This window comes from Triticum aestivum, chromosome 4B, assembly GCF_018294505.1.
Source record: "Triticum aestivum cultivar Chinese Spring chromosome 4B, IWGSC CS RefSeq v2.1, whole genome shotgun sequence".
In the NCBI taxonomy this organism is placed as follows: Eukaryota; Viridiplantae; Streptophyta; class Magnoliopsida; order Poales; family Poaceae; genus Triticum; species Triticum aestivum.
In genome coordinates this window covers 122,388,171-122,414,345 of record NC_057804.1, presented here as the reverse complement: position 1 = coordinate 122,414,345, position 26,175 = coordinate 122,388,171, and the positions used below count along the sequence as shown (strand labels likewise).

General features: G+C 42.4%; 1 protein-coding gene and 1 pseudogene across 1 annotated transcript; both read right to left on the bottom strand.

The window, feature by feature from the left end:
* Positions 1–9,096: 9,096 nt before the first annotated feature.
* Positions 9,097–11,087, bottom strand: LOC123094609 (putative auxin-responsive protein IAA29). Its single transcript, XM_044516580.1, has 5 exons — positions 11,054–11,087; positions 10,745–10,931; positions 9,932–10,055; positions 9,774–9,829; positions 9,097–9,527 (listed from the first exon to the last, which is right to left on the bottom strand). The coding sequence occupies exons 2-5, from the start codon at positions 10,908–10,910 to the stop codon at positions 9,247–9,249; spliced, it is 627 nt and encodes a 208-aa protein (XP_044372515.1). The 5' UTR covers positions 10,911–10,931; positions 11,054–11,087; the 3' UTR covers positions 9,097–9,246.
* A 6,165-nt stretch (positions 11,088–17,252) lies between these two features.
* Positions 17,253–24,453, bottom strand: LOC123091403 (auxin-responsive protein IAA27-like; annotated as a pseudogene).
* Between the last annotated feature and the right edge of the window lie 1,722 nt (positions 24,454–26,175).

The window sequence follows — 26,175 nt, the reverse complement described above, 5'->3', positions numbered from 1 at the left end:
CGGTAGTAAATAAGATGATCCCTTACACCAATTTCAAGAAGTGTTCTCCCCTAACTGTGCACCGTTGCTACAGTTCGTCGTTTCGAAGCACCACGTGATGATCGGGTGTGATAGATCCTTACGTTCACATACAACGGGTGTAAGACAGATTTACACATGCAATACACTTAGGGTTAACTTGACGAGCCTAGCATGTGTATAGACATGGCCTCGGAACACAGAAGACCGAAAGGTCGAGCATGAGTCGTATGGTAGATACGATCAACATGAAGATGTTCACCGATGATGACTAGTCCGTCTCACGTGATGATCGGACACGGCCTAGTTGACTCGGATCATGTAATCGCTTAGATGACTAGAGGGATGTCTATCTAAGTGGGAGTTCGTAAGATGAACTTAATTATCCTGAACATAGTCAAAAGACCTTTGCAAATTATGTCGTAAGCTCGCGCTTTAGTTCTACTGTTTAGATATGTTCCTAGAGAAAATTTAGTTGAAAGTTGATAGTAGCAATTATGCGGACTAGGTCCGTAAACTGAGGATTGTCCTCATTGCTTCATAGAAGGCTTATGTCCTTAATGCACCGCTCAGTGTGCTGAACCTCGAACATCGTCTATGGATGTTGCGAACATCTGACATACACGTTTTGATAACTACGTGATAGTTCAGTTAAACGGTTTAGAGTTGAGGCACCGAAGATGGTTTTTGAAACGTCGCGGAACATATGAGATGTTTCGAGGGCTGAAATTGGGATTTTAGGCTCGTGCCCACGTCAAGAGGTATAAGACCTCCGACGATTTTCTTAGCCTGCAAACTAAGGGAGAAAAGCTCAATTGTTGAGCTTGTGCTCAGATTGTTTGAGTACAACAATCGCTTGAATCGAGTGGCAGTTGATCTTCCAGATGAAATAGTGATGGTTCTCCGAAGTCATTACCACCAAGCTGCTAGAGCTTCGTGATGAACTATGATATATCAGGGACATATATGATGATCCTTGAGATATTCGCGATGTTTGACACCGCGAAAGTAGAAATCAAGAAGGAGCATCAATTGTTGATGGTTGGTGAAACCACTAGTTTCAAGAAGGGCAAGGGAACAAAGGGATACTTCATGAAACGGCAATTCAGCTGCTGCTCTAGTGAAGAAACCCAAGGTTGAACCCAAACCTGAGACTGAGTGCTTCTGTAATAAGGGGAACAACCACTGGAGCAGAATTACCCTAGATACTTGGTAGATGAGAAGGCTGGCAAGGTCGATAGAAGTATATTATACATTGTGTTAATACTAGTACTCCTAGTAGCACCAGGGTATTAGATACCGGTTCAGTTGCTAAGTGTTAGTAACTCGAAATAAAAGCTACGGAATAAATGGAGACTAACTAAAGGTGAGATGACGATATGTATTGGAAGTATTTCCAAGGTTGATCAAATATCGTACGCTCCCTCTACCATCGAGATTGGTATTAAAACCTAAATAATTGTTATTTGGTGTTTGCGTTGAGCATAGACATGATTGGATTATGTCTATCGCAATACGGTTATTCATTTAAAGAGAATAATGGTTACTCTGTTTATTTGAATAATACCTTCAATGGTCTTACACCTAAAATGAATGGTTCATTGAATCTCGATCATAGTGATACACATGTTCATGCCAAAAGATAGTAATGATAGTACCACCTACTTGTGGCACTGCCACGTAAGTCATATCGGTATAAAACACATGAAGAAGCTCCATGTTGATGGATCTTTGGGCTCACTCGTTTTTGAAAGGTTTGAGGCATGCGAACCATGTCTATTGGTGTATATGCATGAAGAAACTCCATGCAAATGGACCGTTTGGACTCACTTGATTTTGAATCACTTGAGACATGCAAATCATACCACATGGGCAAGATGACTGAAAACCTCGTTTTCAGTAAAATGGAACTAGAAAGCAACTTGCTGGAAGTAATACATTTTGATGTGTGCAGTCCAATGAGTGCTGAGGCATGTAGTGGATATCGTTATGTTCTTACTTCACAGATGATTTGAGTAGATGTTGAGTATATTTACTTGATGAATCACGAGTCTGAATTATTGAAAGGTTCAAGTAATTTCAAGGTGAAGTTGAAAGATCGTCGTGACAAGAGGATAAAAGATCTATGATATGATCATAGAGATGAATATCTGAATTACGAGTTTGGCACAGAATTAAGACATTGTGGAAATTGTTTCACAACTAATACAGCCTGGAACACCATAGTGTGATGGTGTGTCCGAACATCATAACTGCACCCTATTGGATATGATGCATACCATGATGTCTCTCATTGAATTACCACAATAGTTTTATGGGTTAGGCATTAGAGACAACCACATTCACTTAAATAGGGCACCACGTAATTCCGATGAGATGACACCGTATGAACTATGGTTTAGAGAAACCTAAGCTGTCATTTCTTAAAAGGTTTGGGGCTGCGACGCTTATGTGAAAAAGTTTCAGGCTGATAAGCTCGAACCCAAAGCGGATAAATGCATCTTCATAGGATACCCAAAAACAGTTGGGTATACCTCCTGTCTCAGATCCGAAAGCAATAAGGGATTGTTTCAAGAATCGGGTCCTTTCTCGAGGAAAAGTTTCTCTTGAAAGAATTGAGTGGGGATGGTGGAGACTTGATGAGGTTATTGAACCGTTACTTCAACTAGTGTATAGCAGGGCACAAAGAGTTGTTCCTGTGGCAACTACACCAATTGAAGTGGAAGCTTATGATATTGATCATGAGACTTCGGATCAAGTCACTCCCAAACCTCGTAGGATGACAAGGATGCGTACTACTTCTGAGTGGTACGTAATCCTGTCTTGGAAGTCATGTTGCTAGACAACAATGAGCCTACAAGCTGTGGAGAAGCGATGGTGGGCCCGGATTCCGATAAATGGCTCGAGGCCATAAAATCCGAGAGAGGATCCATGTATGAAAACAAAGTGTAGACTTTGGAAGAACTACTTGATGGTCGTGAGGCTGTTGAGTACAGATGGATTTAAAGGAAGATGGACAATGATGGTAAATGTCACCATTAAGAAAGCTCGACTTGTCATTAAGAAGTTTCCCGACAAGTTCAAGGAGTTGACTACGGTGAGACTTTCTCACTCGTAGCGATGCTAAGAGTCTGTTGGAATTATATTAGCAATTACTGCATCATTTATGAAATCTTGCAGATAGGATATCAAAACATTGTTTCCTCGACGATTTTTGAGGAAAGGTTGTATGTGATACAACCGGAAGGTTTTGTCAATCCTGAAATATGCTAATAAGTATGCAAAGCTCCAACAATCCTTCTGAGGACTGGAGTAAGCATCTCGGAGTTGGAATGTATGCTTTGATGAGATGATCAAAGATTTTGGGTGTATACAAAGTTTATGAGAAACTTGTATTTCCAAAGAAGTGAGTGGGAGCACTATAGAATTTCTGATGAGTATATGTTGTTGACATATTGTTGATCAGAAATGACGTAGAATTTCTAGAAAGCATATAGGGTTATTTGGAAAGTGTTTTTCAATGGAAAGCCTGGATTAAGCTACTTGAACATTGAGCATCAAGATCTATAAGGATAGATCAAAAATGCTTAATAGTACTTTCAAATGAGCACATACCTTGACATGATCTTGAAGGTGTTCAAGATGGATCAGTCAAAGAAGGAGTTCTTGCCTGAGTTGTAAGGTATGAAGTTAAGACTTAAAGCTCGACCACGGCAGAAGAAAGAGGAAGGACGAAGGTCGTCCCCTATGCTTTTATCATAGGCTCTCTACAGTATGCTATGCTGTGTACCGTACCTGAAGTGTGCCTTGCCATGAGTTAGTCAAGGGGTACAAGAGTGATCCAAGAATGGATCACAGACAGCGGTCAAAGTTATCCTTAGTAACTAGTGGACTAAGGAATTTTCTCGATTATGGAGGTGGTAAAAGAGTTCGTCGTAAAAGGTTACGCCGATGCAAGCTTAACACCTATCCGGATAGCTCTGATTAGAGATACCGGATACGTATAATGGAGCAACAATTTAGAATAGCTCCAAGTAGAACAGTTATTTGAAATGGCTCCAAATATAGTGTAGTAGCTGCATCTGCAAGATGACATAGAGATTTGCAAAGTACACACGGATCTAAAAAATTCAGACCCGTTGACTATAACATCTCTCACAAGCATAACATGATCAAACCCAGAACTCATCGAGTGTTAATCACATGGTAATGTGAACTAGATTATTAACTCTAGTAAACTCTTTGGGTGTTAGTCACATGGGGATGTGACCTTGAGTGTTAATCACATATCGATGTGAACTAGATTATTGACTCTAGTGCAAGTGGGAGACTGTTGGAAATATGCCCTAGAGGCAATAATAAATTAGTTATTCTTATATTTCCTTGTTCATGATAATCGTTTATTATCCATGCTAGAATTGTATTGATAGGAAACTCAGATACATGTGTGGATACATAGATAACACCATGTCCCTAGTAAGCCTCTAGTTGACTAGCTCGTTGATCAATAGATGGTTATGGTTTCTTAACCATGGACATTGGATGTCAATGATAACGGGATCACATCATTAGGAGAATGATGTGATGGACAAGACCCAATCCTAAGCCTAGCACAAAGATCGTGTAGTTCATATGCTAAAGCTTTTCTAATGTCAAGTATCATTTCCTTAGACCATGAGATTGTGCAACTCCCGGATACCGTACGAATGCTTTGGGTGTACCAAACGTCACAACATAACTGGGTGACTATAAAGGTGCACTACAGGTATCTCCGAAAGTGTCTGTTGGGTTGGCACGAATCGAGACTGGGATTTGTCACTCCGTGTAAGCGGAGAGGTATCTCTGGGCCCACTCGGTAGGACATCATCATAATGTGCACAATGTGATCAAGGAGTTTATCATGGGATGATGTGTTACGGAACGAGTAAAGAGACTTGCCAGTAACGAGATTGAACAAGGTATAGGGATACCGACGATTGAATCTCGGGCAAGTACAATACCGCTAGACAAAGGGAATTGTATACGGGATTGATTAAGTCCTTGACATCGTGGTTCATCCAATGAGATCATCGTGGAACATGTGGGAGCCAACATGGGTATCCAGATCCCGCTGTTGGTTATTGACCGGAGAACGTCTCGATCATGTCTGCATGCTTCCCGAACTCGTAGGGTCTACACACTTAAGGTTCGGTGACACTAGGGTTATAGAGATATTAGTATGCGGTAACCCGAAAGTTGTTCGGAGTCCCGGATGAGATCCCGGACGTCATGAGGAGTTCCGGAATGGTCCGGAGGTAAAGAATTATATATAGGAAGTGCTGTTTCGGCCATCGGGACAAGTTTCAGGGTCACCGGTATTGTACCGGGACCACCGGAAGGGTCCCGGGGGTCCACCGGGTGGGACCACCTGCCCCGGGGGGGGCACATGGGCTGTAGGGGGTGCGCCTTGGCCTACATGGGCCAAGGGCACCAGCCCCAAGAGGCCCATGCGCCAAGAGAAGAGGAAAAGGGAGAGTCCTAAAGGGGGAAGGCACCTCCGAGGTGCCTTGGGGAGGATGGACTCCTCCCCCCCTTGGCCGCACCCTTCCTTGGAGGAAGGGGCAAGGCTGCGCCCTCCCCCTCTCCCTTGGCCCTATATATAGTGGGGGAGAGGGAGGGCAACCATACCTAAGGCCTGGCGCCTCCCTCTTCCTCCCGTGACACATCTCCCTCCTCCCGCAGCGCTTAGCGAAGCCCTGTTGGAATCCCGCTACTTCCACCACCACGCCGTCGTGCTGCTGGATCTCCATTAACCTCTCCCCCCCCTTGATGGATCAAGAAGGAGGAGACGTCGCTGCTTCGTACGTGTGTTGAACGCGGAGGTGCCGTCCATTCGGCGCTAGGATCATCGGTGATTTGAATCACGACGAGTACGACTCCATCAACCCCGTTCTCTTGAACGCTTCCGCTTAGCGATCTACAAGGGTATGTAGATGCACTCTCCTTCCCCTCGTTTCTAGTCTCTCCATAGATAGATCTTGGTGACACGTAAGAAAATTTTGAATTTCTACTACGTTCCCCAACAGCAGAAAATAGAAAGAGAATGAAAAGTCATTCCCTATGCCTCAGTCATAGGTTCTATAAAGTATGCTATACTGTGAACTAGACCTATTGTATACCTTGCTCTGTGTTTGGCAAAGGAATACAATTTTGATCTAATAAGTAGATCACTGGACATGGGTCAAGAATATCCTTAGTGAGGACTAAGGAGATGTTTCTCGATTATGGAGGTGATAAAAGAGCCCGTCGTTAAAGTAACAATGATGCAAGCTTTTACACCAATCCAGATGACTCTAAGTCTCAATCTGGATACATATTGAAAGTGGGAGCAATTAGCTAGAGTAGCTCCGTGCAGAGCATTGTGGACATAGAATATTTGCGAAATACATACGGCTCTGAATATGACAGACCCGTTGACTAAGCTTCTCTCACGAACAAAACATGATCATACCTTAGTACTCTTTTGGGTGTTAATCACATAGCGATGTGAACTAGATTATTGACTCTAGTAAACCCTTTGAGTGTTGATCACATGATGATGTGAACTATGGGTATTAATCACATGCAGATGTGAATATTGGTGTTAAATCACATAGCGATGTGAACTAGATTATTGACTCTAGTGCAAGTGGGAGACTGAAGGAAATGTGCCCTAGAGGCAATAATAAAGTTATTATTTATTTCCTTATTTCATGATAAATGTTTATTATTCATGCTAGAATTGTATTAACCAGAAACATGATACATGTGTGAATACATAGACAAATATATAGTCACTAGTATGCCTCTACTTGACTAGCTCATTAACCAAAGATGGTTATGTTTCCTAACCATAGACATGTGTTGTCATTTGATTAATGGGATCACATCATTAGGAGAATGATGTGATTGACATGACCCATTTCGTTAGCCTAGCAATTGATTGTTTAGTATATTGCTATTGCTTTCTTCATGACTTATACATGTTCCTGTAACTATGAGATTATGCAACTCCCGTTTACCGGAGGAACACTTTGGGTACTACCAAACGTCACAACGTAACTGGGTGATTATAAAGGAGTACTACAGGTGTCTCCGAAGGTACATGTTGAGTTGGCATATTTCGAGATTAGGTTTTGTCACTCCGATTGTCGGAGAGGTATCTCTGGGCCCTCTCGGTAATGCACATCACTATAAGCCTTGCAAGCAATGTGACTAATGAGTTAGTTGCGGGAGGATGCATTATGTAACGAGTAAAGAGACTTGCTGGTAACGAGATTGAACTAGGTATTGGATACCGACGATCGAATCTCGGGCAAGTAACATACCGATGACAAAGGGAACAACGTATGTTGTTATGCGGTTTGACCGATAAAGATCTTCGTAGAATATGTGGGAGCCAATATGGGCATCCAGGTCCCGCTATTGGTTATTGACCGGAAACGTGTTTCGGTCATGTCTACATAGTTCTCGAACCCGTAGGGTCCGCACGCTTAAGGTTTCGATGACAGTTTTATTATGAGTTTATGAGTTTTGATGTACCGAAGGAGTTCGGAGTCCCGTATGAGATCGGAGACATGACGAGGAGTCTCGAAATGGTCGAGACATAAAGATTGATACATTGGACGACTATATTCGGAGTTCGTAAAGGTTCCGAGTGATTCAGGTATTTTTCGGAGTACCGGAGAGTTACGGGAATTCGCCGGGGAGTATATGGGCCTTATTGGGCCATACGGGAATAGAGGAGAGAGGCCAAAAGGAAGGAGGCGCGCAGCCCCCCTCTGGTCCGAATTGGACAAGGGGTGCGGCCCCCCTTTCCTTCCTCCTCTCCCCCTCTTTCCCCCCTTCTCCTACTCCAACAAGGAAGGAGGGAGTCCTACTCCCGGTGGGAGTAGGACTCCCCTTGGCGCGCCCCTCCTAGGCCGGCCGCCCCCTCCCCCCTTGCTCCTTTATATACGGGGGCAGGGGGCACCTCTAGGCACAACAACACAAGTTGATCTACGGATCGTTCCTTAGCCGTGTCCGGTGCCCCCCTCCACCATATTCCACCTCAGTCATATCGTCGCGGAGTTTAGGCGAAGCCCTGTGCCAGTAGAACATCATCATCGTAACCACGCCGTCGTGCTGACGGAACTCATCCCCGAAGCTTTGCTGGATTGGAGCCCGTGGATCGTCATCGAGCTGAACGTGTGCTGAACTCGGAGGTGCCGTACGTTCGGTACTTGGATCGGTCGGATCGTGCAGACGTACGACTACATCAACCGCGTTGTCATAACGCTTCCGCTTACGGTCTACGAGGGTACGTGGACAACACTCTCCCCTCTCATTGCTATGTCATCACCATGATCTTGCGTGTGCATAGAATTTTTTTTGAAATTACTACGTTCCCCAACACGAGAAACGTGGCGCGGCGACTGGCGGTTGTAGGCTTGACAGAAACGATCGAAGTTTGACTCTCCTAATGGGGCGGCCCGATTGGTCGAAATGCTTCAGCAGACCGAAGGTTCGTCACGCTGAATGCATTCGCGTAAAAAAAACATCACAGCTGAACTTTATATATGCACACAATACTCTGAGTGGGGCGTTTTGGTGAGTGGGCTCCATGGAGCCCAAAATTTCTGAAAAAAATAAAATTCAAACTTGTCGGTTTAAAAAAATCTGAAAAAAATATGCAAGTATATAAGGATGAAAGGTATATGTGTGTAGAAGTCCATGATGAAATACCTTGAAATGCAACCTATACAAAAAACAAATTCATGGACTTTGAGGATGAATTTTTATTTTTGCCATGCCTTCATTTCAACGTATTTCATCTTGAAAATTTACACACATGTACATAATACTTCCACGTATATCTGTATTTTTTAGAATTTTTTGAAACATGGAGATATGAATTTTAAAAATTGCAAATGGAGGCCTCCATGGAGCTTGGCCTCCAAAAGCAATTTCCGCACTACCCTGAAGAAGCAACATGCAGGCTTTGATATGTGTGGGGCGGTTCACAAAATGGTTCCTTCAGGAACATATTCGGATATTCCAAAGAGATTATATGAAGTTTTTTTTATTGGTAATAGAAGTCTCAAACATATGTAGGATAAACGTTTAGATGATATAATGTGCATAAATAACTCAAAGGCAAACTTGCTAGCTAGCGAGAATTAAGCAGCATGTAACTGCAACCAGGCTTGCAAGGTGAGCTCCTGGATGTCACTAAATATTTCTCGCCAACTCCGCGGCGCCACCATCATTGTCCTCGGTACCATCATCATCTCCATCATCGCCAACAACTTTGTCTTCATCATCATAAGTTCCATCTCCATCTTCGCCGACAGCTCCATCTCCATCGTCATCGGCTCCATCTCCCTCATCCTCAGCAACAACAGCGTCCAGGGCTCCATCTTCACCAACAGCATCATCATCTCCATCGGCGGCAGCACCACCATTGTCATCACCGTTATCTGCATCTCCCTCTTCCAGATATTCCTCATTGTCTGCATGCAGTCAGTGATGTCATGTTTCAATAAATACTTATTTCTTCTGTTTCTTTTACCATACTTTGATTTCGTAGTAGAAAAACTTGTGATGCCACGAGCCTACACCACTTTGTTGGTGCAACAAACCACTGAAAAATATATATTACCACATATAGTTCTAGAAATCAAATAAGTTAATTGGTGTTCTTATTTATCTACGAATGTAAAACACATGTATACAGTTCATTTATATTGTACACGCACCATCTTGTTTTTCTCCAGGAAGAATGTAGATCTTCTTGACTGAAATAGCAAAATCCCTGTAACATTTAGTTGTTAATATTTCATCATTTATAACAAGAATTATAGAATTCTACATAAGAGGCAAAAAAGAATACATAGATTAATATCCAAGAACTCACTCCCATGGAACTTCACCGAGAAAGAAACGATAACCATCCACATTATCGTACAAAAACATGAAGTCATTATGTATCGCACCTTCTTCTTCACTCATCGCCAAGCCACTAAGTTGGTACTGTGAAACTGAACAATACAAATGAAACAATGTTAGTAAATAGATAATTATAAACTTTATAACTGTCCATATTTGACCAGAAAGAAGGAAAAATCTCACTTGTTCGTTAGGCGGCTGACACACAATTATAATGGTAAGGATCAATACTAGGTCAGGTTAGGAAACAAAAATTCCAAACACAGTTGAAACATTCCCTTGCATAAACACTAGTACTCCCAAAGAGTACTAGAAAGCGGCGATCTAGGCTTGCAATTTGCGTGGGACAAGTCTGCAACCTATAAGTAAATGAAGATCTAGATCCTCTACACCAAGACGTACAAGTAGTAACTTGAAATAATTAAGAACATGGCCTAGGTGATCTAGATCCTCTACACCAAGACGTACAAGTAGTAACTGATTTGAAATAATTAACAGCATGGCCTAGGTGAACAAAACAAAAATGGAAACGTGGTCAATGATCTATCTTAATTGTAGTGTTTTATTTCGTAAAATTTCCTTGGGCTCCACCTCCATGTTAAGATCTTTTGACCCAACCATGCATGATTATGCAATGCTAGATTCGGATGTTGCATTCGAACTATATGACAGAGAATACATATACATGTAGATTCATGTCAGACTATTCATATAGAATAAATTCGTTGATGAAAGCTTATCTTACAAATTGTAACATAGAGTTGCCTTAAAAAATACTTACGTGAATAGTTGCTTCCCAGTCTTTTCAGAGTGAAGGACAACGAGTCATAACTATTGTGAGTAGCCAAATTTATCTTCCTTCCAAAGGGCTCCCCATGCAAGAAAACCTTCACAGACCTTGTTGGTGAGAACCTTGGATTTCCCTCTGGTACAAATGAAGCATCCATTGGAGATACGTCCTATGGTCTCTGGTTAGTAAATAAGATGAATCTCTCAATTCAACAAGCTAGTGATATATCAACTTTAGAAATAGTATGCTAACAGTGAGAAGCGAATAATAAAAATATGAGTGCATCCTATTGTTACATACGTTGATAGGTCGTGTTGAAAATATAAGAACCTTGGTCACAGGCATGTACCTGGTGGGATGCACACTGGGGGTTTTGTACTCCAATGCTTGGTCCTAGAGTTAAAGAAAGAATACATAGCATACCTTGTTTTTCAGCTTCAGCCTTGTAAATATAGTATTTCTAGAAATGGCACTCAGAATTTCCTAAGAAGTTGAATAAGAAGTTAAGTGAAAACACTTAAGGACAAGATGGAAATGGGTTTATATGCTATGCAAATTTACAAAAATATAAGGGTGTGGCCGGAAATGCATCAGTCATATACATCTTTTGTGCAATCCTATCTCCAACAATAAATGTCCTATGAAGTAATATATGCAGCATATCTTGGTATACTGTTTTCGTATATGTTGCATTGATGGCAAAAGATACCATTTGACCTACATACCTACTATGCATGCACAAGTTTTCATTTCAAGAAAAAAAATCTTTTGGATATTCTGTGTGTTGTATTATTTATACTCGTATGATAGTCCACGACTCTTTTTAGAGGTAATAATGATCGATGTTCCATAGAAGATTACTCTAGTTTCATACTACAATGCACACAATCCATTTAAAGGGGCGTGCATTTATTATAGAAATCCATTTACATTTTGCAATAAATGGAGTAAATCTTATATGGAACTTGGGTACTAAATCAGCATAGTTGTTTCAATATCTCCACAATCATTCATGGCTACCACCAGACATATATTGGACGACCATGAACATATTGGTGGTCCGCCACACTATCCAATCTCACTTAACCAACGAATTTCAAGTGTCAAATTGTTGTAACGTAAAATTTGACATATGGCATCGCTCTCATGAGTTGGCAACATTGTTGCATAAACATTTTACCACAATCTGTCAAAAAATAGTACAACAACAATGCATAATTTTTAGTACGCATATGGCAACGAAAACAAATATACGCAACACATCCCCATTCGTTGCGACATATCATTTCAAAATAGGTCACAGGATATGCACATGAAAACATGTAAGCAAAAATAAAAATACCGATGCAAGAATGAAAATGCACCATTCCAATAAGAAGTGTTCATTTGCAATACACACTCAAAATCATTGTTGCAACACACTTCTCATGTGTACGCAACAAGAAAATATGTGCCTGCACCACATCCACCCAACCTTTGAAACAATTTATTTTTCAAAAATTCTAGCCTAGCATCCTCCACATCTCTGTGATAGTCACATCACCACAACTTGCCACGCAAGAATTTTGGTTCACTGGAACTCTGTGCATCACCAAGTATGATAATGGTTGATCAATCCATCTGGAGCACCACTATGGAAGTGAGCTTATGACCTCAATCTAGGGTGTCCAGGCAATGGAAGAGGAGTGGTGTAGGAAGGACACCGGAGGAGGACCCACTATGAAGTGTAGGAGAAGCATACCTTCATGGATAGGACAATGAGGTAGAGTTGGAGAAGCGATTGTCGGGAAAGAGAGGACAAGGAACAAAACGAAGAACTAGAATAAATGGACAAGCATGGTCGATCCAGTATAGATCTAGTAGTCGGATCTGTCGGATGGCAAGAATCATTTCCATCATTAATATTGGTCTTGTATTAGAAATCCTTACATTGACCCCTATGTTCACAACTAAAAATTGACATCGCTCCACCACTAACTAAAAGATTTTTTTATATATACTTATATAAATTAAAAAGTATATTCTTGATTTAAACTATATAATTTGATTATAGCACATGGGAAGTGTGGACATTATGTCACTAACCCTCCTACTATAAACCAACATAAAACATTTTTACTAACCAGGAATATTTTTGAGATAGTCCTAAACTATTCAGAGGAAACAGGCGAACCTATGACCATCAATTGATGTATATACTATATACCAAGGCAAATCCTCTTATCATTTATCTAAAGAAATTAATCCATACTGACATACTTGGCTGACTTGCTTCAGGGGCAGCCAACACATACTCTTTTTCCTAGTAGTCTAGCAAAGAATCATCATCAATGACCTGGGGCATCCGTGACCTCAGCGTGAAGCATCGACAATGCTAATGTTGGTTAAAATTCATGAGGATCATCCTACCACAATATATTCTGAATCATAATGGATTTTGTATCTCAGGTGTCAAGCCACGACCAACTAAGCTATCATCCAATCAATATAAGGGGCATTAAGCATTATAAGGTTGTCGCTTGAATCAACAATTCTAGGTGAGATGATAAATGGGTCACTAGAAGGTGAGGATACCAAGCATTGCAAGCATGCCAAACTCTAGAGAATTATAAGAAAACCAAAGGTGTAGGATGCACATACACTACTAGAGAAAATCTTATACACAGAATCTTACCAGTAGCGCGTGTTAAAATGAGGCACTACTGCTAATTAGCAGTAGCGCGTCTGCCAAAACCGCGCTACTGTTACCCCCTTAGCAGTAGCGCGGCGGGAACTGAATGTGCTACTACTATAATTGCCACACCGTTCCCGACGTGCTAGGTATAGTAGTAGCACCCTTCTAGAAACGGCGCTACTACTACCGATTTTAGCAGTAGCGCTTTTTCCCTTCCCACGCTAATGTTAAATCTATTCTCACCTAACCCCCCGCACGGCCTGATTCCCTCATCTTCCTCCCCCAATTCACCACTCTCTCCCCTCGTCGCCTCCGCCTCGCCGCCGTCTCCCCCGACCCCGCCTCGCGGTCGTCTCCCCCGCCCCCGCCTCGCCGCCGTCTCCCCCGGCCCCGCCTCGCCGCCGTCTCCCTCGACCCGTCTCGCTGTTGTCTCCCCCGACCCCGCCTCGCCGCCGTCTCCCCCGACCCCGCCCGACCGCGCCTCGGTGCCGCCGTCTCCCCCGACCCCACCTCTCTCCCCGCCCTCAGTAAGCACTCTCCCCTTCTGATCCCTCTTGTTAATTTGCTTAGTATGAACCCTAGCTATTTAGTGCTAGTTAGTATGAACCCTAGGCTATTTTTAGTGTTAGTTAGTTAATTTAGTGTTAGTTAGTTAGTTAGTATGAACCCTTAGCAGTAGTTCCTAGGTACTAATTAGTTAGTAAGAACTAGGTACTAATTAGCTAGGTACTAGTTTATTTTTATTTATAGTAAGTTTATTTTCAGTAAGAACTAATTGAATTAATAGAATATGTTAGTAAGAACTTGTTGCTATTTTTCTAGTTAAAGCAATTTTTCCTGCATCGACGTGGACGATGCCTATCCCGCATCCTCGTCGTCGAGTCGGTGGAGGACGACACCTGCTTGACCAGATGGGCCATGTCCGGGACTGGACTCCGCCGGGGTGGTACTGGGAGGCGCTACCTACCGGGGGGCAGGTTGGTGAGGAGCCAGCATGTCGTTGACCTGAACCTTCTTTGGTGGCGGTCGCGTGGGCCAGTGATGGTCCAGAGGCTCGAGGACCCAGCGGAGGTGGTGCGTCACCGTGTCAGTGAGGAGGACGTGCACGTCCGTCGCTACTTGTTTGCGTTGGAGCACAGGTTCTCCAATACCTGGCAGGTTCTCCAGGGATCTCACTGGAGCTATGATCCCGTGATGGTTCCTTCTCTGTGGGTGTCCACCGCCGTGCCGATACCCGTCGTGTGCTAGGGTTTTAGTTGTATTAGTGATGTTATATGTATGACACTATTCGGGATGTATTAGTGATAATATTCGACGATGTACGAACACGCATGAGATGATTTAATTTTGCTTATTCAATGCATGCTAATTTGAGTCCTATAAGATATTTTGAAATGTATATCTTGTGTTGCTCAAATATGATATGTGCTTGCCCAAGTGGCCGGTCATGTTTGCAGGTTACACCTCCGAGTGGCCTATGTTTTGCCGGAGTGTTGATTCATTTCCATTCCGGCAAATTTCAGGCGCTCGATATGTTCTATTTGAGCAAAGGTCATGCCGGATTTTTCCGTGAATTTTGGCATGACTTGTGCCAGAATATGTAGGAAATATCGAGTGCCCCGGATTTGTGTGTTGAGTATCCTGGTAGTTGTCTTAGATCGATTTTCAATTAATGTTTTAACAATGAACATAGGAAATGTCTGACGACGAAAAGGATTTCGGTATTTGCAAATACTGCGAAGGCGAGCGCGGCCTGTGCGACGGAATCTTCCTAGATGATGATAGGCGCTTCAGCATCAAGCTGGACAAGAACTTCGAAGTGGATACAGTAAGTCACAACGACAAGTCTTTTTTCATAATTAAGCATGACATATGCTTCATTTGCTTCAACTTATAATTTGTTTTTACAATTCTACTAGCGTATCCCCTGCCATGCAAGAGTTTTTGTATTGGATAAGATAGGTTGCAGTCGTACTATGGAGGTAAAGAAATTTTACTTGAAGATCGAGCATGGTTATATTTTCCACACAAAATTATACAATTCAGATGACTACACCTATTTTGGATGCAAAACATGTCGAGCACTATGCAAGACTTATGCATTTGAGCCTGATATGGTTATCACTTTTGATATTCGTCCGGAAGATGATATTGAAGGTAATACCGATATCTGGGTCGATGTGCAGACGCCTCCAGTTATACCAAAATGTGAGTTTCTCAACCATATTTATGTCTTTGATATTGTTTATTCAAAAATAGTTGACAATTAATTTCTATTAATAGCTTATTTCGGTGCAAGCAAACATGTCCAGCGCTTGGTAGACAGGACCGTATACTGTGCCGGGGCTGAACTCAACTGCGAGGAGCTCAGTCATTATGTTGCATGGCTTGCGGATCTTGATACTGTCAAGACAAATTTTCTTCCTGCATTTAGAAATGTTAGTACTAAAAACGCTAATAGTGTTCGTACTGAACTACGGTCACATCTATTTAGGAAGGATGGTAAGATTTTTAATATTTGTCCTCAGTGCATCTTTTCCATACATTATTTTTGAAGCTAAACTTCATTGCTAAGTATGTTATCATATGATGTTCTTCAACAGGGAGTCCCGATGAATGTTGTGCCTTATGGGATCGAGACTAAAGGTATCATGAGTATTATTAGCTTACGGCCAAGATATCCTACAGATTACTGTAGTGCATTCAAGATTAGCGACGAATGCTTAATAGTGCAAGACTGGACCAAATATGTGATGGGGGGGACGCAGAGAAGTACTAGGGGGCAGCAAACAGAAGCGCATCCTACGATTAGGAGACAGGTTCATCTGCATGCTCCAACTTGATCAAGGAGGAGAGCTACACATGTTTTATGTTATTTTACCTAAGAGAGAGCAGCAAGAGTGATTAGCTAGCTAGAAATGAATTTGAGGATGATGATGTGCTACACTATTACTATGATGATAAAATAGCTAGTGTTGGTGGTAATGACTATGATGATTATTATTTGCTAGTGTTAGTGGTGATTAAATAAATAATGTTGGTGGTAATTACTATGATGATGATTAAATAGCTTGTGCTAGTGGATTAGATTCAAGTGGCGGCAACATGTGGTGCATGTCAAAAGTATACTACTAATCCAAACTTGATCACATCAGATCAAGTTTGGATTAGTAGTATACTTTTGACATGCACCACATATTGCCTCCACTTGAACCTAATACACCTTCATTTGACACACTGGACATAATGATGTAAACCTCATAACTGGTATTGTACCAATATTTGTACGATGAAGAGAAAACCGCATAAATACATTAAAAATAAAATAATAAAAAATGAATACTAGTAGCGATGGAGAGAAAACGCGCTGCCACTAGTTTTATTAGCAGTAGCGTGGGGGTGAACAAACGCTACAGCTATTTGTCCTAGCAGTAGCGCGCGCCGGCACGCGTTACTGCTAAGCAATAGCTGTAGCGCCTTATTAGTAGCGTGCCTACCCGCACTACTAGTGAGCACAAAACTAGTTCTACTGCTAGGGTTTTCCCTAGTAGTGATAGGTTTTATATGGATTGTGGGGATGTAAGGAGATAGACAATTTAAATGCAACTAATGTCACGTACATCCTTTGATGGTACAACTAAGTGTGTGCAATAGGGGGGGGGGTATAACCATCTCGATGAATATAGTGTAAAATGACTCAGTCCCTTTAGGTGAAAATTTGATGTTCATGCCATGAAAACGCCAAATAGAAAAGGATAAAAGGTAACGCCATAAGATTAAATGTGGTTATGCAAATTGTATCGAGTTTGATGACCCGATGAGCAATAGGTAGCTGAAACATTATTCATCACATGCATTCCAACATTAATTCTTACACGTTCCAAAACTATATGCACAACCATCATAGAGGTGCTGATATTGATACACCACAACAAGATGTTCACATCTAACTAGCATAGGCATACAACAATACCATACACATGTGCTACACTCGGATCGAGAGATGTGCATATACAATGTGCATGTATATGCCACCGATCAAGTTTAGTGTGTCTATTCCCAGATGACGAGTTGGGAGAAGTCTTCTTTTTCATTATCCAGAAAGGGCCTCAAATCAAGTTGCTTCCACGGGGGAGGGGGGGCTTCAGTTATTTGTAGCTATCTTCACACTTGCGTCTAATTTTGCTGCTTCGTCATGACCTAAAATTGATTAGTAGCAACAAACAATCTCATGGGCATGCTCACATTGAACATTTCAATATATAAGAAATGACTTCTTCTAAATGTACCTTTGGTATCTCTTGATGTTGGATGACGAGAAATGCATAATTTTTTGGCCGTCGCAAGAAACAACCTGGAAGAAACGACAAATGCATAATTGCTTTAGTTTCTTTAGCAACTTTATAAAGTTGCACATTCAGGAAAATTTTGTGGGGTGAGTGCTCTTCATATTTCTGTTCTGATTTCTATACAAAATTCACCATAAAACAAGCAATAATAATATGTAGTCGGTTATGCCTCCTGTTTGTTTTGATCGCACACTATTAGGGCACCTATGATACGGAGATGGTTGTCCTTTTACTTTTCAGAATATTAGTGAAAACTAAAAGTATTCCAAAAAACAACAATTAACAATATCTTCTTGCGATGTTAATTCATGGTGCAGAAGGATGTACGAAAAACAATACTTACTCCCATGGGACATCTCCAACAAGCATCCGGTCGCCTTCAAAGTCTTCATATAGAAATATGAAGTCGTCACTATTTGCACAATCGCCTTCCCCAGAATCCGAACTCCGATAATCTGCAGCTGCATTTACGCAATCCAGTCCAAGAATTTTATATAATTGGTACATCAAAACACGAAAAGACATCGCGATCATAGAAAAAGAGAGACAAGACTGCACAATTCTAACATGCCATGTGTTACCAATGAGAAATACATGTTTAAAAAACAATTTATTTAGCGAAGTTTAAAAATGGATTTTTAGGGGGGGGGGTAGTTAAGTGTTGCAAAAGTCAATTTAATTTTCATCTAAATAAAAGTAATGCTAATTTCACAATGAATTCTAACTGGAAGAGTACATTGACCTAGGGCCCCGTGAAGCCCATAGTGCTCACATGGTAGGTGAGCGATAGCCCGATTAAGATGAATTGCCTTAGACCCAGGAGGACAAGGGCCCAATTGGCCCCACGAGGTGAACGACATGGACAATGCTAACCTCCCATTTGGGTTTAATGAGCGCTTATTATAAATTTGCCGAACTCTGGTCAAAGTCACAAACATACTCAATATGTTACCATCCTCATCATAGAAATCAAAAATCAGAATGGTACCTCATTTTATCATGAAAAAAGGGTTTTATTTGACGCCGCGAACCAACCATGAAGTTTCTTTAAATCAAGGCCCTATTTTCAACAGTAGGGATATATATATATATATATATATATACGGTCACGCTAAACTGAGCGTGAGCGCAGATGCTAATTCTACGCTCCGGCCAAATCGCGTGGGTCGCTGGGCAGCCAAACCAGCAATTTTCTTTCCTCCTCTTCGTAAACCTTTGTGATAAATATGGTAATAGAATTAAAACGGTTACCATGTGCACAAACGAGTCCCCGCTTCGCGAAATCAAGTCACTTTTTCCCACTTGTTAGTAAAACCTTTGGTAGGTATGGTAATGGAATTAAAGTAGTTACTATGTGCATGCAGGAGTTCATCGATCCACCAAACCAGACCATCTTTTTGCTTATATAGAGGATGACCACTTCTAGTAATGGTGTTATGAGCGAATTGCATGTAGTTTTGTTTTTTGCGGGTGAATTGCATGTAGCTACTCTGTGGTAACCGTATTACGAGTAAATACATCCACTTCAGTTACCATCTAAAAAAATCCACCTCAATTACCATGTGTAGATGGTTGTACTTACAGAGGATGGTAAATTCCTAGTGAGAATGTAGTAATGTATAGGTAGTTTTTACCACAATTAACAGCAATAGCAGAAACATGGTCATGTGTCGTAATTTCCTAGTAGATTTTACTAGTCCATGATACATGTGATTAGGATCACACTAATTAGTGTTTTTTGTTACCATCATTACTATGGAGTCGAAGTTCTTTTACGTCCAGTCCAGCATACCCTAGTCGGTTACCAAATTACTAGAGCAAAGGCACGAATAGTAATCCTTTTTTGTCTGTTACGGTGGTTCAATTTCTCCTTGTGATTAGACGAAACCCACCCGCGCTGATTTCTTGGGAGTTACGCGCGTACCTGACCGGTGCGTAGAATAAAAGTAATACGCTCAGGCTCACTTTAGCAAAGCTATATATCTCTATATATATATATATATATATATATATATATATATATATATATATATATATATATATATATATATATATATATATATATATATAGGGCCGGCCCTGGAGGTATGGCCGGGGGGCGACGGCCCAGGGCCCAGGCCGGAGGGGGGCCCATGATGAAGTAGACAAGAAAAATTAAGGCCCATTAGTTAGAGCTAGTAGCGACTAGCGAAGGGTCGGTCATTACACGAGACGAAGGCACGGCGCCACAGCCGCTCCTTTCGCTTGTGTGAAACAAATCAGACAAGATCTCATCGAGTCGTAGTTTCGCTAATTAGCTTGTGCCTTCGTTGCTCGTCAGTTCGTCTTCCTTGTTCGTCCTCTTCCCGATCGTCTGTCCGTCGCTCGGCGCCTTGGCCACCGGTGGTTGTCGCGGTTGCGCGCGCCGCACATCAGTTCAACCATCTGGCATGTCCAGCAAGGAGGTAATACACTATACGCTTGTGAGCCGTGAGCGCACCACGTTCCTGATCCACCCCCCAAACCCCAATTTTTAGTAGTTTTTTTGTTTTATTCTTTAGTACATGGAGTAATTTCAGTGTATAATTTTCTAATAAAATCTTTCACAGTACGTAACCACCCTATTTTTTTGTCATTCTGCGTACTTGTCTAGGGTTCCAATCATCCGATGTATAAATTTCTAACATTACCATGCCATGTTGCCTAAAAAAGCATTTGTCGGTTACTGAAAATAGGAGAAAGAAAAAAGAAAGTGATCCGAAAATTCGAACACTGAAGGGTTCTCCGAATTTGGTCCTTCTTTGAGGTTATCATGTCATGTTAGTTTCATTTTAGTATATTTTTAGTACTTTTTGTCATAATATGGCTATCCAACAATTATTATAGTCATCAAATCTCATACTAAAGATGTTTATGTATCACGCACACACATACATATATAAGTATGTTCTTAGGACATAGGGGCCATATCATCGAGTTCGCCTAGGGCCTCCTGAAACACAGGGCCGGCCCTATATATATATCGAAGCTCTGTTTAATCCGTCCCGATGGACGAACTTGAGGAGGATCAAAGCCAGGAAGACTGACTCTAGGAAGTGTCGCCATCCATTCGAGCCCCGTTCCTGCTAGGACAAAAAAAAACTACTTATCTACTAACCGGAGTCGAGGCATTAGGATTTCCTTCTAACGAGGCAAGCAGACAGGAGGCGAATCCATGATCTCTCTGCCAAGATCGAGGGAAGGAAGGCTTCTGTGACTAATTATAATTTTGGTTTTGCTAAAACACACCTAGATGTTCCTTAATATTGCACAACTAAATCCTTTATGTCCTTCATTTTAGATGAAGATTCATGCTTATATTTTTTTTCTTTTTTTTCCTTTTTATGTTTGATTGAGTTACTTAGATGTACATTAATCAGGATACATTTGAATGTGCCCTAGATATACTATTTGAAAGCAGTATGTTGTTGGGGAAAATAATAATGGAGAGCAGTACTCACGGCAGAAGAAGTTTCTTGTCATCCTGGTGAGCGCCCGCGAGAGGGAGTCGTAGCTGCGGTGAGCTCTCAGGTTGATCTTCCTGACGATCAGGCAGCCATCCATGTGCACCTTGGCGAACATGTTTGCCTGCAGCCGCTGCGGTTCTGCGGTGACCGTATAGCTCCTCGGCGTCCCCGCCACCTCCTTATCATCATCGGCGGGCGAGGCCGCGGTGGGTATCTTCGTGTTCTTTGGGCCGTCGGGCTGCTTCACGCCGGCGTCGGGTTTTGGCACATGCGTGGCGGTGACGAGGTGGCGCCGGGAGGTGTGCACCGGCGGCCAGCCCACAGCCGCCGAAGGCACTGAGACCACACTAGCATCGCTGATGATGACAAAGAATTGAATGCAAACATTAGGCGCCCATGAATACATTGTGCAGATCAGGTGCAAAGTGTGTGCAACTCTGAGCTGAGAGTGTATAAGTAGATTGTAATACATGCATGAATGCAGTGCAATTTACTTGCCCGTGGTTAATTATTTTCTTGAGTATTTAAGATCAACGTGTTTGTTGATTACTTCGTCCAGATTTATTGGTCCGGGGAGCCAACACATTAAGACCAAAGAGGAGCACGAGGATGTTATTTTATTTGTTTCTCTCCTCTTTTTATTTGTCACATAATCTTTTTTACCTATGTGGCATGCAGTGGCGATTCCACTAGGGGGGCTTCAATAGGCTGAAGCCTCCCCTCCAAATATCCTATTTCAACTAAATATACTAGCTGACAATTTTACCAAGGTGTTTAACATGTGAATTGCAATGCATTTGCTAATTAGACTTAGAAACTTGATGTTCTGAGCCTACCCTTCAATTTAGTGCTAGATTCGCCACTGGTGGCATGCATGTTAATAACTATGTTGCTCCCACTATGAGTAGTCAAAAGGTGAAGATGCTAAAATTATAAGTGGGATGACATGAATTTCATGGGGTGACCGTAATTCTATCTACGCCTATGCGATTAGTTTCAAGAAGTAACCTCAGCTACTTTACCTCAAAAATTGTCATCTAAATTATAAAGTAACTATGTAACCCATAATTTTAAAGTTGAACTGTCTGGCCCCTTTTGTTATGAAAAGGCCATTTGTGGCCTAACCAAAGCTAAAGTTTTCTCTCTTTAAAACCCCCAAATGTTTTTTTGTCTGTCTCCATTTAAATTTTCTTTTAGAACTTCTGCTGTGTTGGACCCACCATGAAGCCTCTATCGATCTCCTCAAGCCACAGACCATTTCTATATATATTTTTAAGAAAAGGAACAATATGTATCATCTGGCCACATGGCAACAGTCTAGCACGTCCAGCCGCCCAATTATTGGGAGCAACACATCCACGGACGGACACACGAAAGTCGTTTTTATGGAAAAGACTGCACTACTAGTTCTGTTTCTTTCTTTCTCTCTTTTCCGTGGGAGGATGGGGAAAAAGACTGCACTGCGCTGCATGCACAATCAAGCAGAGCCATGCTGCACCCATCATTGCTGCTCCCCTGCCTGGGCCGGCCTGCCCTGAATATTCTCGCTTAATTCCTTGCAGAGCAGAGGAGATCTTCTCTATGTACGTTACTCACCAACGGTATCTATCCGGCCGCGTCCACCATGGCCGGCCGGCAAAAGCATTGTGAGAATTAACCCACGTACGTACATCAAGATGTTATACATACAGGTTTTCCCTGTTTTATAAACCCTAGATTTGAAGGACTCCGTTTGGTGCACACACACATATACTATGCGTACAAGAATCTATCCGCAATCATTTCTAAACGCAGTTCTAAGCACACGAGGACCTGAAAAAACTAATCAATGAGCTCTAGTGGAGTGGTAGGGGTTCAAAATGTTCATGATTGCAATCATTTGTGCCTACGTACGTAGAGAACGTGAATTAATCCCGCACTTTTCCCTCGTATATACTACTCCTTCCGTAAAGAAATATAAGAGTGTTTAGATCACTAAATAGTGATCTAAATGCTCTTATATTTCTTCACAGAGGGAGTACTTGTTTGTTTAATTCATGATTGTTAAGTGTTGAAATTTAGGGGGTGTTCGGAATCTCTCCCGTCTGCTAACTCCACTCTACACGAGGAGCGTGGTCTGAGGCGCTCCTAGCAATTGTGTTGGTGCTCCGTCCACTCCGGGAGCTGCTGTGGCGGAGCGGAGAGTATCCGAACAGGGCTTTAATTAGCAACTTAGTATTATAAACTCATTAAACGACAGGAAATCTATATTTTGACAGTTGACACAACTTTTAGCTAGCTAGAGCCGTTGGATGCCGTGATGGTGAAAAAACATGCATGAGAGGAGTGGCTGCTAAAACTGAGTAGGTAATATGCATGTAGATGCATATATATGTGTGTTGCTCAATTAACTATGAGCACATAACATTTGGCTCACCTTGTCACATATGTTGTTGCCACCGACGCTGGCGCAATGTTCCGGTCCTGCTCCGCGGCCGCCTTCTGCTGCCGGGCGGCGAGGCTCCAGGGGTGCATGAAGCCGGTCGGGCTTGGCATGAACACCGCCGCCCAGCTGCTGCTAGGCACAATGCCATGGCAATTACCACCACGCCCTGCGCTAAGCGTGTTCGCAGTGGCGGTACTAGCGATGACCATGTCACTGCTCTGCACTCGACCGACATTGCCCCCACCTTGACGACCGTTGTAGCTTGCCATGGCGGCGCCACCGCAGCTGGCGGCGCTGCAGTTACCTCCGGGAGACAAGGAGATGCCGAGGCTTAGGTCTAGATTGCTACCGTGGAAGCATGCGTCACTAGAGCTCGCTTCCTTTGCCACCTTCATGCCGGTGGCTGCAGTAGCAGCGGTGCTCTCTTGCCTACCAAGAGGAGGAGGCGTCTCAAACGATATAAGATTCATCATGGCGGTGGAGCAAACGAACCAACGAAGGCAGACAGATGGTAGCTAGAAGCAAATGAGATTGATGAGACGGAGGCAACAGATATGAGAAGAAGAGCGGCGAGCTGAGTGAGCGAGTTGGTGAGCAGAAAGATGGTGTTATGGGTGGAGAAGAAAATTAATATGTCGGCAGAATATAAGAGAAGGTGCAGCGGTAGTGGTTGATGTGGTATGGATAGATCGATGGTGTACATATATGTAGGCAGATATATAGAGGTGCAAGCTATGGCTAGGGAGAAGGGCGGGCAATGATTTCATACAAGATTTTGTAAAAAGATGGGAGTATCATGTGCAAGAGATATGATCAATGCCATATCTATGTACCCATGCTAGTGTAGTAGTAGTTTCATGATGTTGTTTTTTTTTTTTTTTTGAAACAGAGGCAAAAGACTTGCCTCATGATGATGTTGTTTTGTGTACCTAGATGTATAGCCATCACATGCACTTCTTAGAGCGGACTTTGTGCACCAGCTGAGTGCCTAAAGTTGTATCGAGTACTTTGAAAATATAATGTTTTAAGCATTAAAAAATATCGCCCTAAAAGGAAAGAAAATAAAAAAAACATAAAACAAACTGTGTTAAAAAATGTACTCCCTCCGTCCCAAAATTCTTGTCTTAGATTTGTCTAGATACGGATGTATCTAATACTAAAACGTGACATGATACATCCGTATTTACACAAATCTAAGACAAGAATTTTGGGACGGAGGAAGTACATAAACTACACATTTTAGAATATGCAAAAACAACCATATTATAGTGCAATTTGAGAAATAATATAATTTGCACACTTCTTGTGTAGAACTTGTGTGTATACATTTCTCATACTCAAGGTCGTTCAAACAATAAAGCCACATTAATCATCTCTCGCCACATTGAAGATAAATTGAATAGAATCCACATAACCACCACAATCAGGTCACAACTTGCAGAAAACCACCACTTTACAAAAGTTGGCAGAATGGACCGAACGTTATCATTGACATTGAAAAAAAAACACTGATCAAAATTTCGAGTCACGTTTTGACGTGGCAAATCGCTCATGTGACAAAGGGATACAAAACATTGACTGGCGGACGTTTAAAAAATGTGGGTCCCGCTCATTAGTCCTCTTCTTTCTCTCTTTGATGTTTTGACCACCCCCTTCCTGTGGCAACTAACAAATGTTGTCTCCTGTCGTGGGTTGCGCCTCGGTGTCCACCATGACGACGTCACCAAAGTGGCTGGCCTTGGGCGACGCCTCGGCGGTCGCGTCATGGCTGGCTACCTCGGGTTAGGCCTGGGCATCCAAGGGTAGGGTGGCGGCGCCAACGCGGCAAGATGCCTTGGGCGCCAGGGCATCCAGTGGCAGGGCGTTTCGGCGTCGTGGCCGGACGCCTTGGGCGCCTCTGCCTCGACATCTAGGAGCAGGGTGTCAGCGGGGAGACCAAATTTCACGCTTGGTGTCGGGATGGGCGAGGATGGGACGACGGGGGAGGACATGGAGCGGCCAGTCTCGCGCTTGGTGCTGGTGGCAACTGAGGAGGGGATGACATGGGAGGAGATGGAGCGGCTGGAGGAGGCGATGGTCATGAAGGTCCGGGGTGATTGGGGATCTGGAGACAAACGGATTCATTTGGGTTTCTTCTTTTAAGTTGCCACTGTCCATCTTAACATCCGTCAGTCAAAGTTTTGTATACCTTTGTCTCGATGGCGATTTGCCACGTCAAAACGTGATTCAAATTTTGGTCAGTGTATTTCGCCACTGTTAACTATAGCATTTGGTGCGTTCTGCCACGTTTTGTAAAATGGTGATTTTCTACTAGTTATGACACGCTTGTGGTGGTTCTATGCATTTTTCTTAGATAAATTGCACCTCACGACGATGGTGAGCACGCGTGAGCATGCACGCACACACACACAACACACGCACGCACATGCGCGCACACACAAGGAAATAAATGAACAAAGAGGAAAGAAAAATCGTGACTGATTAAACTA

Coding starts and splice junctions, on each gene's coding strand:
- LOC123094609 (XM_044516580.1), bottom strand. CDS start 10,910: ATGGATGCTTCATTTGTACCAGAGGGAAATCCAAGGTTCTCACCAACA. Junction 10,056..10,744: donor ACTGGGAAGCAACTATTCAC/GTAAGTATTTTT, acceptor TGTATTGTTCAG/TTTCACAGTACCAACTTAGT. Junction 9,830..9,931: donor CTCGGTGAAGTTCCATGGGA/GTGAGTTCTTGG, acceptor TAAATGTTACAG/GGATTTTGCTATTTCAGTCA.